This window comes from Halictus rubicundus, chromosome 11, assembly GCF_050948215.1.
Source record: "Halictus rubicundus isolate RS-2024b chromosome 11, iyHalRubi1_principal, whole genome shotgun sequence".
Lineage (NCBI taxonomy): Eukaryota > Metazoa > Arthropoda > Insecta > Hymenoptera > Halictidae > Halictus > Halictus rubicundus.
The window spans coordinates 2,099,198-2,113,160 of record NC_135159.1 but is presented as its reverse complement, the minus strand read 5'-3'; the positions used below and the strand labels follow the sequence as shown (position 1 = coordinate 2,113,160).

At 39.3% G+C, this 13,963-nt stretch overlaps 6 protein-coding genes across 7 annotated transcripts in view; 2 read left to right on the top strand and 4 right to left on the bottom strand.

Moving 5' to 3' along the window:
* LOC143359299 (uncharacterized) overlaps positions 1-13,963 on the bottom strand; it is a 64,461-nt gene that overhangs the window by 25,888 nt on the left and 24,610 nt on the right. The window lies entirely within an intron of this gene.
* LOC143359307 (testis-specific serine/threonine-protein kinase 3) lies at positions 13-1,785 on the bottom strand. Its single transcript, XM_076797190.1, has 4 exons — positions 1,521-1,785; positions 1,109-1,412; positions 234-793; positions 13-168 (listed from the first exon to the last, which is right to left on the bottom strand). Exons 1-4 carry the CDS (start codon positions 1,614-1,616, stop codon positions 28-30), a joined length of 1,101 nt encoding a protein of 366 aa, XP_076653305.1. The 5' UTR covers positions 1,617-1,785; the 3' UTR covers positions 13-27.
* On the top strand, positions 2,160-4,659 carry Rps2 (ribosomal protein S2). The gene is made up of 3 exons (XM_076796948.1): positions 2,160-2,252; positions 2,610-2,961; positions 4,137-4,659. Exons 2-3 carry the CDS (start codon positions 2,611-2,613, stop codon positions 4,629-4,631), a joined length of 846 nt encoding a protein of 281 aa, XP_076653063.1. The 5' UTR covers positions 2,160-2,252; position 2,610; the 3' UTR covers positions 4,632-4,659.
* On the bottom strand, positions 4,775-5,499 carry L(2)37cg (RNA polymerases I and III subunit AC2 l(2)37Cg). Its single transcript, XM_076796951.1, has 3 exons — positions 5,361-5,499; positions 5,193-5,290; positions 4,775-5,103 (listed from the first exon to the last, which is right to left on the bottom strand). The coding sequence occupies exons 1-3, from the start codon at positions 5,376-5,378 to the stop codon at positions 4,899-4,901; spliced, it is 321 nt and encodes a 106-aa protein (XP_076653066.1). The 5' UTR covers positions 5,379-5,499; the 3' UTR covers positions 4,775-4,898.
* Crif (growth arrest and DNA damage-inducible proteins-interacting protein CRIF) lies at positions 5,545-6,973 on the top strand. The gene is made up of 3 exons (XM_076796950.1): positions 5,545-5,682; positions 5,963-6,439; positions 6,512-6,973. Exons 2-3 carry the CDS (start codon positions 5,994-5,996, stop codon positions 6,870-6,872), a joined length of 807 nt encoding a protein of 268 aa, XP_076653065.1. The 5' UTR covers positions 5,545-5,682; positions 5,963-5,993; the 3' UTR covers positions 6,873-6,973.
* LOC143359188 (uncharacterized) lies at positions 6,998-13,251 on the bottom strand. Of its 2 annotated transcripts, none has more exons than XM_076796946.1 (6): positions 12,827-13,251; positions 10,805-11,695; positions 10,224-10,440; positions 8,400-8,633; positions 7,796-8,043; positions 6,998-7,726 (listed from the first exon to the last, which is right to left on the bottom strand). In XM_076796946.1, the coding sequence occupies exons 2-6, from the start codon at positions 11,544-11,546 to the stop codon at positions 7,506-7,508; spliced, it is 1,662 nt and encodes a 553-aa protein (XP_076653061.1). In that variant the 5' UTR covers positions 11,547-11,695; positions 12,827-13,251; the 3' UTR covers positions 6,998-7,505. The 2 variants fall into 2 exon arrangements, with proteins under 2 accessions (XP_076653061.1, XP_076653062.1); XM_076796947.1 differs by having other exon boundaries at positions 10,805-11,549.

The window sequence follows — 13,963 nt, the reverse complement described above, 5'->3', positions numbered from 1 at the left end:
GAAAGAAAAGAGACTGAAGAATAGCGATCACAATGACAGGAAACATCGATATCGATAGACGGAGATACAAACATTTGCAGCAGCTTTCTTTATAACGGTGACATCTTGTTTCCCCTTACTTTGCTGTTGTGTGTCTATCTTGCTTTTCTCCTCGACTTTGAACATTTTCTGCAAAGTAAATATTGAAATCTGTAACTTATTGCTCTCTGTTTTAATTGAATCAAGATTCTAACAGGATCTCTCCTCGAGAACTTTTCCTCCATTTTCTTTCTTTCCTCCTGCGCGTTGGCTAAAGCAGTCTGTTCGGCAGGAGTAAGCGTCAGGAGTCTAGGATCCATGGCGATCCACTCGCTGCTGATGATTTGATCCAGTCTTAAACGTTTCACCGGATCTGGCTCCAGAATAGTGGTGATCAGCTTCTTCACCTGCTCGCTCAACAGCGACACGACTTTCGAGCGGAATTTCCACTTGCGATTCCTCTGTTGCACGTACAACCGTTTGATATCGGTATCGTCGAACGGCATCGCTTTGTTCAGCAAGATGTACAAAATAACGCCCAGTGACCAGACGTCAGACATTTTAGGACTGTACGGAGAACCCCGAAGAATTTCTGGAGCGATGTACGATAGAGAACCGCAATAAGTGTCGCTGAGGACCTGTTTTCCCCGGTCGTCGATCACGTAACGCGCGAACCCAAAGTCGGCAAGCTTCACATTGTAATTCGACGTAAGAAGAACATTCTCGCACTTGACGTCGCGGTGTGCTATCTCCATTTCATGGAGATACTGCAGAGCTAGTTGTAAGAGAAACAACAGTTTCTATAGGCAGATCTTTCTCTGTACATTCCCCAGAGACCGTGTGTAACTACTCCGCAACGAAGCCTCAAAGCGGTTGGGAAAAGTTTAGCGATGACGAGTCCTTTACAGTTTGTAGCGAGTCAGGAACTCAAGCTATTCAAAGACCCTGAAGGTGTTACAAACGATCGTAAATTTTGTAAGAAAAAGTTGAAGTATTAGTTTAGAGTTTAGAATTTAGAGATAGTTTCGCTATACTCTACCCACTCGCTCTGCTCATCAATGTAATATCATCAAATTGATAGTAATGCTACCGAGTGTGAGCTGTCTAATCCACACACGAGCTTGACCTTCCTGAACTGCTCCATTTTTCAGTATGAACTCGAGGAGATCCCCATTCTCGGCGTATCGCATGAACATAAAGTATTTGGCTCGCCGCTGGAATATACTGTGCACGTGCACCACATGGGGATGGTTCACTTTAACTAGAATATCGAGCTCACGAGGCAGAAACTTCTTGACAAAATCTTTCGGCGCTTTGGTAGTGTCTATCACCTTGCAAGCCAGTTTCTTGTTCTTCTCTGATTCTGTATCTGACCTGTACTCTGACAAATATACCTAGAACGAAAATAACCAAATAAATGCAAATTAGATAATCGAACGAACCATGAATCAAATGCCTCGTGTAAGTATACTTGTACAAGTTACATGCCCTAGAATTTATACCTTCGCGTAAGAACCTTCACCTAGCTTTTTCAAGAACTTGTAACCGCGTTGATATAGAACAGCCTCCTCTGATACAGTTTGACTCAAATCCGTCATGAGATCTGATGATCCTCCAATGACATCCTACCACCTCTGTTGTGAAGATTAAGAGTGAATCAAACACGAGACTCCTCGTGAGAAACTGGCCAGTAAATTCGTAAATCGTTGATATTTTAAATAAAAAAACCGCTCCACAACGACGTCATTTTTTAATATTTTCTGTAGATGTCACGTTTTCGTTCGCATGTCTTCATTCGCATTTCCAGAAATGGGAACCAATAAAACGATATGTGTTCTGTCGATAGTGTATTTTGACAACCTGTTTCTACTTAACCATTTTGACCAGTTAATATTTCGTTCAAAATAGAACATGACAGAAGAACTCATGGCCTGCTATCGATTTCGCAGGATCAAACAAATAAACGAGTATAGGTACGTATATCATGTATTTTCGTGTACATATCATATAAGTATGTATACATACTATGTATCTTACGTTTATTTTCGCGGTAACACTTTTTAAATTCGAATTTCGGATATGACACGAACGCCATGCGTCGAATATCGAGAATGTCGGTCTCTATGTAAGTAATGTATCGATATATCGATACACGTTCGATTCTCGCGGCTAGTCGATATCTCGAGTATCGTTTGGTCTTTCTTCCGTAACCGTACCCAGAAGAAAGAAGTAACGTAAGTACGCTCGAACAAATTTATTCGATTTTGTTGTAATAATCGTCGATTTCGACATTTTCAAACTTTTATTTCGAACGCGAACGTTCCCAAGATTCGAGAGAAATTGTTAAAGAAAGAATTTGTTGTCGGATCATCGAAATAAACATTATTGTTGACAGAACCACGTGTTTAGGGGTTACGCGGCAACAGTGAAGATCACTTCCTATAACTGACGTGATCGTGGTTCACACTTCAGCTAGCGAAACTCTATTAATCCATCTTTCAAGTCATAGTTATTGTTTATTTCCTTTTTTTCTTCTCCCGATCAACTAAAAAAAAGAAAACGGTGATAATAATATTTATAAAATTTTGCAGAATGGCGGACGCTGCTCCAGCCGCACGTGGAGGATTCCGTGGAGGTTTTGGCTCTCGTGGAGGTGGCGGTGACCGTGGTGGATCTCGAGGAAGAGGCCGTGGAGGCAGAGGAAGAGGCCGTGGTCGTGGACGTGGCAAGGAAGACAGTAAGGAATGGATTCCAGTGACCAAGCTCGGTCGTTTGGTCAGGGACGGAAAGATCGATACCCTGGAGAACATCTATCTCTTCTCATTGCCTATCAAAGAATACGAAATCATAGACAAATTTCTTGGAGTCGATTTAAAGGATGAAGTCTTAAAAATCATGCCTGTACAAAAGCAGACCAGAGCCGGTCAACGCACCCGTTTCAAGGTAAACTTGCAATGCTTAACATATATACTTACAGTAACTCGTATAATCGACCGAATACTATTTAAAACAGAATAACTTTCTCACAATTAGACCAAAAAATGTCATCTAGTAATAAAGGTTAATTATTCTAGCCTCTTAACACTAGATTGCCGGAGCGAGTCAATTTGACTCATTTATGATTTTATTGTTATATATACAGTAACGAGCAAAACTGAGTCTACACTATTTGAAGCAACATAACTTTTTAAAAATTAGATCAAATGACTTGAATGTTATTGAGAAGTTAGAAGGATTAGTTTATTAGACGAGGTGTAAAAAATTTTTGAAAAAAGTTTGAATTGGTCGGAATCGCAAAAGAAATAGTAAAAGTTGGTTTTTTTAGATTTTTTATCTGAGCCTGTATTGAAAATTTAAAAAATGTGTTTGATTCGCTTGAATAAATTATATCCATGCTGAAAATTTCACAGATATTGGTTAATTTGTTTACGAGTTATAAACGCTTAAAAGTGCAAAAATTGCCATTTTTCGAGCGAATCAAATACATTCTTTAAATTTTCAATACAGGCTCAGATAAAAAAGCTGAGAAAAACCAACTTTTACTATTTCTTTTGCGATTCCGACCAATTCAAACTTTTTTCAAAAATTTTTTATACCTCGTCTAATAAACTAATCCTTCTAACTTCTCAATAACATTCAAGTCATTTGATCTAATTTTTAAAAAGTTATGTTGCTTCAAATAGTGTAGACTCAGTATTGCTCGTTACTGTATATAGAAAAACTTAAATAATTTTTTTTAACATATGTTGGTTTTTACTAGAATTATGAAGGTAGGTATCTGATCACTCTCATTATCATATAAAACCACCAATCTGTCAGAGGGATCACAAACTGAACAGATACCTTCTTTTTCATCTGGCAATCAAGTGTTAAAAAATTTCAAGTCGTTTGGTCCTATTTGAAAAAAGTTATTAAGCGAGTCACTGTATATTTATGGTCTGTCCAAAGAAACGAAGCAGCGGAAGTACTTGTTCAGCGTGCATCCTTTGCTAGCTATCATCTGAGAAGACTAACTTCAAATCTTTCGAGTGGCTATGTTTACGTTTGCCGTTTCGTCTTGTTGGACAGACTATAGTCGATTAATGTTGATTTCTCTAATAGCTATGTCTGTGCTTCAGGCGTTTGTAGCCATAGGTGACTATAAGGGGCACATCGGTCTAGGGGTGAAGTGCTCCAAAGAAGTAGCCACTGCCATCCGTGGTGCTATCATCTTGGCCAAGCTCTCGGTTGTGCCGGTGCGTCGTGGTTACTGGGGTAACAAGATCGGTGATCCCCACACCGTGCCATGCAAAGTCACTGGTAAATGTGGATCGGTTCAGGTGCGTTTGATCCCTGCGCCCAGAGGTACAGGTATCGTCTCCGCACCCGTTCCCAAGAAACTGCTCCAGATGGCCGGTATCGAAGACTGTTACACCTCCGCGAGAGGGTCGACATGTACTCTTGGTAATTTCGCCAAGGCTACTTATGCGGCCATCGCAAAGACTTACGCGTACCTGACACCAGACCTCTGGCATAACCAGGCACTGAAAAAAGCACCTTACCAGGAATTCGCAGACTTCCTGTTCAAGAACCACAAAGGTGTTGGTGGACAAAGACCTGCTGAGGTTGTTTAAACAATAAATCTCCATGTGAAAAACTCTACCGAAGCGTCGTGTACTTTCTTTCTCTTACATACTGTCCAATACCAATTGTTACACTCAACTATATACTAATTTTAATTTTTCCATTCTTTTTATGAAAAAAAAATTAGTTAACGCTAAGTAGATTCGGATATATTACATATTTTTATAAAAAAACTTTTATTGAAATTTCTTGATTATTATACATAGTGAAACAAATAGGATAATTATAATAATGCATGATAGTTGTCCTAAGGGAAATCATGTAGTGTCCATATCTTTAGAACTTTTGAACTGATCATAGGCAGCATTAAAAGTTTTCAAAGTATGGTCGCAAATCTTTTCGAAGTCTTGCAATCCTTTCCTTAAAATGTCTATTGCCTTCCCTTTCTTTGCTTGTATCCTTAGGTAAATATTTCCCTCTGCTGGATGATTGACAAAGCAAGCACAGAATTCCACATCAGGGCTGTGTAAGAACATATATAAATAAATAAAAGCGGAAAAGAATGCTGAGGATACTCGGAAATCTGTTAGAAATAAATCTACTAGTCGTACTTCTGAGTGATCACTGTTACCAAAGCATTTCCCAGAGTGTAACCTTCATTCATGAATACGAAAGTTTTGTTTTTATCGGACGATTGTTCGCCATTTACCTGCAAACCAAGCTTTAATTATATAAAAATATTCCTTTGGAATATAGAATTTTTCTATCAAATATCGTACCTCTGCTAGTCTACCCATCTTTGTTTACTCGTTATTTAATCGATGTGCAATAGTTTTATTAATTTACGTTAATTTTTTTATGCTCAATAGATAGTGTCCATAACCACAACAATACCATGTGATCGTAACCATGCGAACACCGCTGAACAATATTGCTACAAATCGGAGAAAATAAAACACAAATATTTGAATCTTTTAATATACAGTAATTTAAAAGTTTGTTCTGTACTTGACTTACCGTTTTGTTTATCGAAAATTTACACTGAAATATATACACTGGACAAAAAGTGATGTGCAACTGCCAACACAGTGTAATTTAAAGGTAACAATAAACCTAACCTCACTTCGAATTCTTGATTGTGTATGTGCGACACGATTATAGATTAAATATTAGAAAATGTACAGTGCATTCTATAGATTTTGTTTAAATATCATAACTTGATTAATTAAATAAACATGATAAACGTATTCATTTCATTGTTAAAGACAGACTTTGGCAATGTTTAATGCAATTGACAATTAATGATCGTTGGGCACTGTGTAAATAAATGAAGTAAATTAAGATTTAATGGTCGACTTTAGTTATAATTTTTGTTTTGCAGGATAAAAAACAAAGTCGATTCGACATACAAAATGTCTCTAAGAAGTTTAGTTGCTAATGTACAGCTAATGGTAAGGTTCCAAAGTGTCATAGGGAGGAGATACTTTGCATCGAATTCAAAAAATGAAATTCTGGAATCTGTGCAAGAAGAACCAGTGTTCTTAAGTGAAACGGACGATATGGAAACGAAAAGAAATAAATCAAGATTGAGCACCGAACATAGAAATATCATAAAAGGTCGGAAACCCTATGACCAACCCATGGCTTGGTTTCATAACACGGTGAAGTATAAAAGAAGGATATTAGGTAAGTACGGTATGGAGGCGTTAGGAGTACCTGCTGGATTAGCTTGGCCAACGCCTGAAGAAGTGGAGGATGCTAAGGAGTACGAAAGAGTTGGTTATCCGCTAACCATTCAAGAAACATGGCAGAAGATCGTTGAAGAGAAAAACAGAAAAGAGGAGGCTATTATAGCTAGGTATGCGAAGTTAGTCGAAAAACTTTTGATAGAGTCGAACTGAATATACATGGTGTGTTGCGTTATTTGCAGGCAAAACCAGATCGTGGCAAAAATGGCTAACATGGAAAATCTGATAGCCTCAGTGAAACAAAGAGTTGCGAGGAAGCAAATGGAAGCGGAACAAGCGAGACTAAAGAAACAACGTCGATTAGATGAGATTAGAAAACAATTGCGTGCTACAGGTCAGGTGACAACCGAGAAAATGAACGAAATGTTAGAAAAATATGAGAAGGAAGATAAAAAGAGGAAGAAGGAAGCCAAGAAACAACGACAGCTTGAAAGGCACAAGCAATATTTAGCAACAAACATGCCAATAGAAAAGCCTGAAGTAGAAACATCTTCGGAAAGCAAGGAAGAATCGCCGGTTGCTGAAACAACGCCGAAAACATAAATATTTCCATCAAAGCATACTGTGTATCTACTTGAAAATCATTTCTATGTAGAAACACACGTTTGAAAGAAAATAGAATCGAACTGAAAATATTTTAGGAACCTTGGAAAAACGTTATTTGCACATCATAGTAAATATTATATATTTTTGTTTGTCTTTGCTAATACAAAAAAACGTTACATGTTACTCTGTAAGAGCTAGAAGAAACTATACTATAATGTGTAGTATTAAATGACTTGATAAGACATGTATTCAGGCACAATCAAGGCAATAGAGCATGCTCCAGTCTGGTCGAACCGTTTCACATGGATTTCAAGTATTCCCAGAGAAATCTGTTTCACAGCCGTCCGCGAACAAGTTCTTTAGGTTTTCTGTATAAATCTTGTGGTAGCGGCAGCATCGTTGCTAGAGAAGTCAGCTCTCGACCGTTGAACATACGTCAGAGTTTTCAACATGATTCTGTACGATCGACAATGGTTTTCCATTGGCTAGAACGTCCTGAGACAATTCGTTTCCTTTGGTGGCACTGTGAAGATCGCGACCAACGGTGGTCTCCGTTTGATCGCAGCTTTGTATATTTTGTACGTGCAACTCGTCGATCACTATCAAACGGAGCTTGTTTCTCTCCGTATGTCAGGTAGACTGAAGCTGCGACGGAGACGACAATTCATAAAACTGAAAGTTCAACTCTTCGCCAAAGAGATTCTCTGGCGTGATAATTTCTGGCGTGATGATTTCTGGTTCGACCATGTTCAAACCTAAGGTTGTTGGATTCAAATCCGTGACTAGATAACCCTCGCTTATGAGCCCACACTCCTCCGCCACCACCTCTTTCGACACGGGATTAAGGAAATCTATAAAGTTATAACAATTGTAATTGGTTTTCAGTTTCTAGATTATCAAGAAACCGATAGAATCCTTACCACTTTCCTTCACAGGATAATGGAGTTCTTGCGTCTGGTGAGCGGTCTGCGTCGAATCGTGTTCGTTGCTGGACATCATCATAGGGATCAAATACTGTACTTCTACTTCCTTCTTAATACCACTGAGTATTTGCTCTGCACAGTGCTCCAATGTCACAGAACTCACTACGCTCTCCGTTTCCTCTTCCGAAGCTGGTTGAGCGATGCTAGCAGTCGCTGCTTCCACTTCGTCTATGGGATTTATGTGACTGCAAAGAATTTCAATAAATGATTATGATGTATGTATATACCCCGATCGTGATAATCCGCCCCGAAAGTGTTACAGAGGTGAAAACAGCCCCTAAAGCTTTACAGTCAAGGTGACCATCATATTGGATCGAATATCTTGAAAACTATTAAATCTAAAGGAATGGTTTACATGGCATGTTTGAGTACTTTTTATTTGGGAATTCAGCTACGCAAACCAATTTTAGATATTTTTATTCGTTTAAAAATACATTAGGAAATAGTGATTTTTTAAAATTAATTCTTCCATTGTAATGTTCATCCATATTTCTGAATATTTGTGTACGAGAGGTATTAGTAATTATATAAATCGTATCACCTAATACTTCTCCGAGAATTCTCAGGTTCCACGGGTAGCTTGGCAACTTGCTTTGTCGAGGGATTGATGATTTGCCTAGGTCTAGAGTCCATGGATCGGTTCGCGATAGCCCATAGGTGACCAGCCCCATGGGGTGCCTTTGATCCCTTACGAAAGTGAGGGTTTATAGAAAGATTGTGCCGCACAGAATTCTTCCAACGGTCATCGTTGCTTTTGTAATACGGGAAACGTTCGCTACGAAAAGAAAAGAATCCCATGAACAATACAAAAATATTAATCAGACAAATTTCGCTCTATCTCGAATAACGTATAATCTAACAGAACTAGCTATGTTTCAAGGAAATCCTCGTGTATCTATATTCCAAGAGTCTTCATTTGCATAATGACAAACGATTAGGAACTATATCCCTACGATTCATGTAAGCATTCATGTATTCATCGATAAGCTTGCGCCCCACATAGACCAATTTTCTTCACCTGTTCACGGCGATGTCACGGCGGGCTACAAGCCCCCATAATTAGGAGGCCTCCCTGGTATGACGCTCCGATTGTAACGTGATCTTTCGAGATTTCGTAAGGCTAACGTTTCGAGTATTATCATTTTCTATACTCGATAACGCTAACTAAACCAACATTCGAAGAACGCATACAAATCTTCTTATGCAATAAAAATCATTTTGTTCAGAGTTACAGCGGTCTCAGTAATAACATATATTAGTAATTCGAAGAAAATATTCGTTGCCGACGAACGCGATTCTAACTGTTGTAGCATCAACTTTTCAAATTACTAATTGGCTTTAATCGATTTTTCAGATATCACTAGATTTAAAGAAAGTAAAAACGAAAGTACTTTTACTACCCGCCAAACTGGGGAGATCTTGTAATTACCAATTATCTGCAACTATGTTGGTGTGGTTTTACGAACGATCCTGTCTCGTTAACAAGAATCATTTAGCGAACGTTCGGTAATAGGAAATTGGGAAGGGAAGGAGTTCAGGGGCTCGATTATCTATACGTAGTTTTTCATGAGCCCACGATCGAACAGGTGAAAGCACATAGAGCCCAGTAAATTGTGCGCATTCGTGTTGGAGGGGTTGCAACGTCGAGGAGAGTTGTCGGTACCAGGTGGTACCATGTTCGAGGGCAGCGGTGCCAAGGGGTACCATCTAAGAACCTTCCTTTGACCCTCCCCGACAAGCCACTCCGCATCGACGCAAGCCTCACACACGCACACGCACACACACATGTGCACAAATTTGTAGAAACCTGTTCCCTACATGTACCTCTGAAGTTTTAGTTATACGGGGTGGACGGAATCACTTTCACCGATATTTTCAAACGCTCTTACTACCACCGCTGTCGAGACAATTATTATTAATACTTGAAAGTATTCGAGCACCTTCTTCAAATGTTGGTTAACACTTTGAACGCCAAACTAGAAACCCCAAAAATTCCATAAAATCAAAGTAAGTTATTTAATGAAATAAAAATTGCAAAAAATTAAATGTACGATACTGAGTAATCCTCCAACTTTCTTGCATGTTACAGATCCTAATTAAGTTTAGTACAATGAATATATCAACGTAAAAATTCATTTTAAAACCTGCACAAATAATTCCGTCAACCACATATGGCTGACGTGGCGTTCAACGTGTTAATAAATGTACCAGATTGGAATCATAATATTCGGTACCTTTGATTTAAAAAATTTCCGAAGATTTTCGAACTGGAACTGTTTTTTTTTTGTTCACGTTTCTACCAGCTCGAGACTAAATCCAGAATACGTGTTCAATAAAGTACATACATTTTTCGAGAAACACTTACGAGATCCATTGGTAAATAGCCGATACTGTAAGCTCTCCTCTTTCTCTAAGGGCATGTTCGATGAGTTCTGTGTAAGTGAACGGTGGCTTTTTGGGTCCATTATAGGAGTAAGTCCGTGTCGTGTCCTGATAAGCTGTACCAGTCTCGTTATAACTCCTTTTGACATCGTTCGCGTAGGTAGAACTGTAAGTGCGTCCATTTACTTTTGTCTTACTCCCTATGGAGAAAAAAGTTCAAACATTAACGGAGATCGGAACCGCGCCAGAATTATCGAAAAGTGACTCCAATTTCTAATTAGGCAGTCGAGGTTTTCCTACACTGTTATAAACAGACTGCGGATCTTTCCGCAAAATTTTCGGCATCGATTACAAGACGATGGAATCGAATAAAAATTAGTTTACCACTTTAATAATTCTAATAAGTTGATGATAACATATTTTCCTTCTACTATATCACGTTTCACCTACTCATTTCCCCATAAATCCATAAAGATCTGCAGTCCAGTTATATGCAGCCTGGAAACTTGAAATAATATTTCTGTTCCCACAAGTGGTACGCGGGCTAAAAAATTCTATGCACACCGTTATGGTTGTCCCTGTGTGTTGGTACATTGGATTTCTCATCTGTAGCCTCGATGAATGAGTCCAATTTGAAGTCCAATAGCCAGGACAGGTTCCCAGTTTCCTGATCGTCAAACTGTTGATGTTGCTGATGCTGATGCTGCTGTTGTTGTTGTTGCTGCTGCTGCTCCTGTTGCTGCTCCTGCTGCTGCTGATGATGATGATGATGGTGGTGATGGTGGTTACTGAAAGGCGGGCCAAGTTTGTTCTCTTGCAGATTCGTCGAAGGTATCGTCACCACTGGTTCCCAGTAGCTCGAGTCCACCTGGTAGCTGGTTTCCCCGACTTGGACGTTCTGAATCGCTTGTTCCAGTCTGTGTACCGATGGCGAGGAAGACGGGGACGCAGCGATCTCACCAACATTCTGCTGTGATTCCGATTCAGACACAGTTGTCCAAGTGCAATTGGTCCCATCTACCAGGAGGACCTCCAAGCGTGCCATAGGACACTCTTCAACGGCTTCTTGGGCCGATAACGGGGAAAATAGCGCGGCGGTGTTGTCGCCGATCACCTGGTTAGAGGCCACCAGCTCCATTGGAGTCTCAATTTCTTCAAGGTGATATCGTTTCCTGCTGTTTTGGACTTCCTCGCACAAACTCTCAATATCCAGATCGTCAAAGATCCGCTTCTTCGCCGTTCGCGACTGGTTATTCGACACCTCGTGATCCGGAATCCCTCCGGTACCCGAAGACGGTCCGATCATGCTCTGTCCAAAGTCAATTTTCACTGGATTTTCTCAATCCAACGTTCGCGTTTTGCGTACATGTTAAACACTAGGTTTATGGGACCCGTCAAAATAACGTGTTCTAATATTTTTCATTTACAATTGCAGCAGACTCCCTCTTATCCGGTCTGAAAATTTCGAAAAAATGCTGAAAATTCAAACGTCTTCAACAACTTTCAAAAATTTTGTTCGCGATCGAGACCACCATAGATTTAAAGATTGAAACTTCCTCTTTACAACAACATCTTAAAAATGTATGTACGATTTTTTCAGTCGTTTTAGCGACTTTTGAATGAGAGGTTTGGTACCAACTTCACAGTAGTCTAAGTTACACCGAACTTGTTCCCCGTTTTTGTTCCATAAAACAGTGGAAGTAGATCGTGCATAAATTTTTAAGGAGGCATTGTAAAGATAAGGCTTCAATATTCAAATCTATGGCAGCTTCATTCGCCAGAAAAATTTTTGAAAGTTTTTGGAGACGTTTGAATTTGCTGCATTTTCATGGGAAAATGGGTCTCTGGTTTCCCATCTGCTGCATCGTATAAAAATATCTTAGAGGAAAATGAACGCTGCTGTGCGAGAGAAGAGGCTTTAAGCTTTAAAATGAGTCCAGGCTTATGGTTGTACTATTTGTTTTTACGAAATGATCACAATTTAAATATCGACCCTTTTTCGAGAATCGGAAACTGATACTTATTGACATTGATAAACCAAATTAATACACAAGTATATTGCGAACGGGACAACTTCGATTTATAGTGGTGATACGACTGGCAACAAAACAAAACGAAACATAATTTGCAACGTACACCGATCGCTAATAGCATTGGAAAGCATTGGAAAACTTTGGAGTGCAACATAAAATAATGAAAAATGTGCAGTGTAACTTCCAAGGCCATTCCAAGGGGTACCCTAAAATCAAAATAAATGTTAAAATAAAGAATAAAGCATTGAGTTTTCGTAACGTTTAAATGGGCCTTCCAAATAGAATTGAAAAAATACAACGATTTATTTTCATTGTTAGTTTTCACCGAATTAGTATTTAGATGGAAATCCACTTTACTTTGGAGTATTAGAAGGATGATAAAAGAGATAATATTATTCTAAATTTTCGGAGTTTCGTCGAGACCCATTTAGTAATGATCAGCGCATATTTGAATAAGTCCGCAACAATTCGAATGATCGACTTAAGAATTAAAAAAAAAAGAAAGAAGAAAAACAATAAAAATCACTTGACTCGTCGAATCGTAATTGCTTACCTCGACTCTCCTGTTCTTGATATCGTTGAGCCGATACGCGATGCCGATCACTTCAGGCGATCGTCGAAAGAATGGTTAAACTGGTCATCACGAAGTCCTATTGTCAGCGAGAAGACGACCATTCAGAAAATTCGGGTGTCTCATCGATGCTGGTGTGTACCCCGAATTGTCACAAGGGAAACACGAAGAAAACTGTTGTTTCAATATCGGCTGAAAGCGTTCGCGATCGACGGGGCCAACTGGAGAACAGCGCAACTTATTACGGATATCTCATCGTCACGCTACACACGATCACTGTTCGCCGATCAACAATGATTGATGATTTCGTATACGACTGCGAGTTTCCACTTTGTAAACGGTATATCACCTTGCGTTCGGACGTATTTCGAATATCTGCATGATCAACTACCGCGACCACGACTGTCTCTTGCCTTTTGCATTTCAACTGTTACGCGGCGCTATGCGCGCGCATCTACTAGCCATGATCAAGATGGAGGGGATGACGCGTCGGCGCGGTACGCGATGCGCGCGCACATGGAACGGCAAAGTGCAGTGCGAAGTTGGCCATTATTCGAATACCTAGAAAGGAGAACAATAAAAAAATTGTAACAATTCAAGAAATCCGTACCGAAAATATTAATTAGGTATCGCTCTGTAGATTCCAAGGAAACGAAAGAATTGAGAAACGAACGCACAGTTGTAGAGACGGACCCCAATAAAGGCGTAATATCGTTTCGGACAAATGAATCATCTGCAACGCGTGGCAAACGCGGTCATTTTCATCATAAAAATACGATTTTGTCGTTTCTTTGTATAAAACATATTTATTTCGGTTTTATTTAAGAATACATCTCGAAAGTTTACTCTCGACAAATTAGGAGCGGTTTTAGAAATTCTAAAATTCTCTGGAGTGATTTTATACGAAGTATTGATGTAGGATTCGGATCGTGATAAACAAGTTGATCGCTACCTAGACAAGAAAAATTGAGAATTCATTTCTTGGAGGTTTCCAAGGTGCGTAACCTTAACCCTTTAACACTATTCTTACCGACACTTCACGTATACCTATTCCTACCGCGACCGGTCAAATGACCGGTCTTTAGCACAACTTATATTTTTTAATATAGAATGAAGATA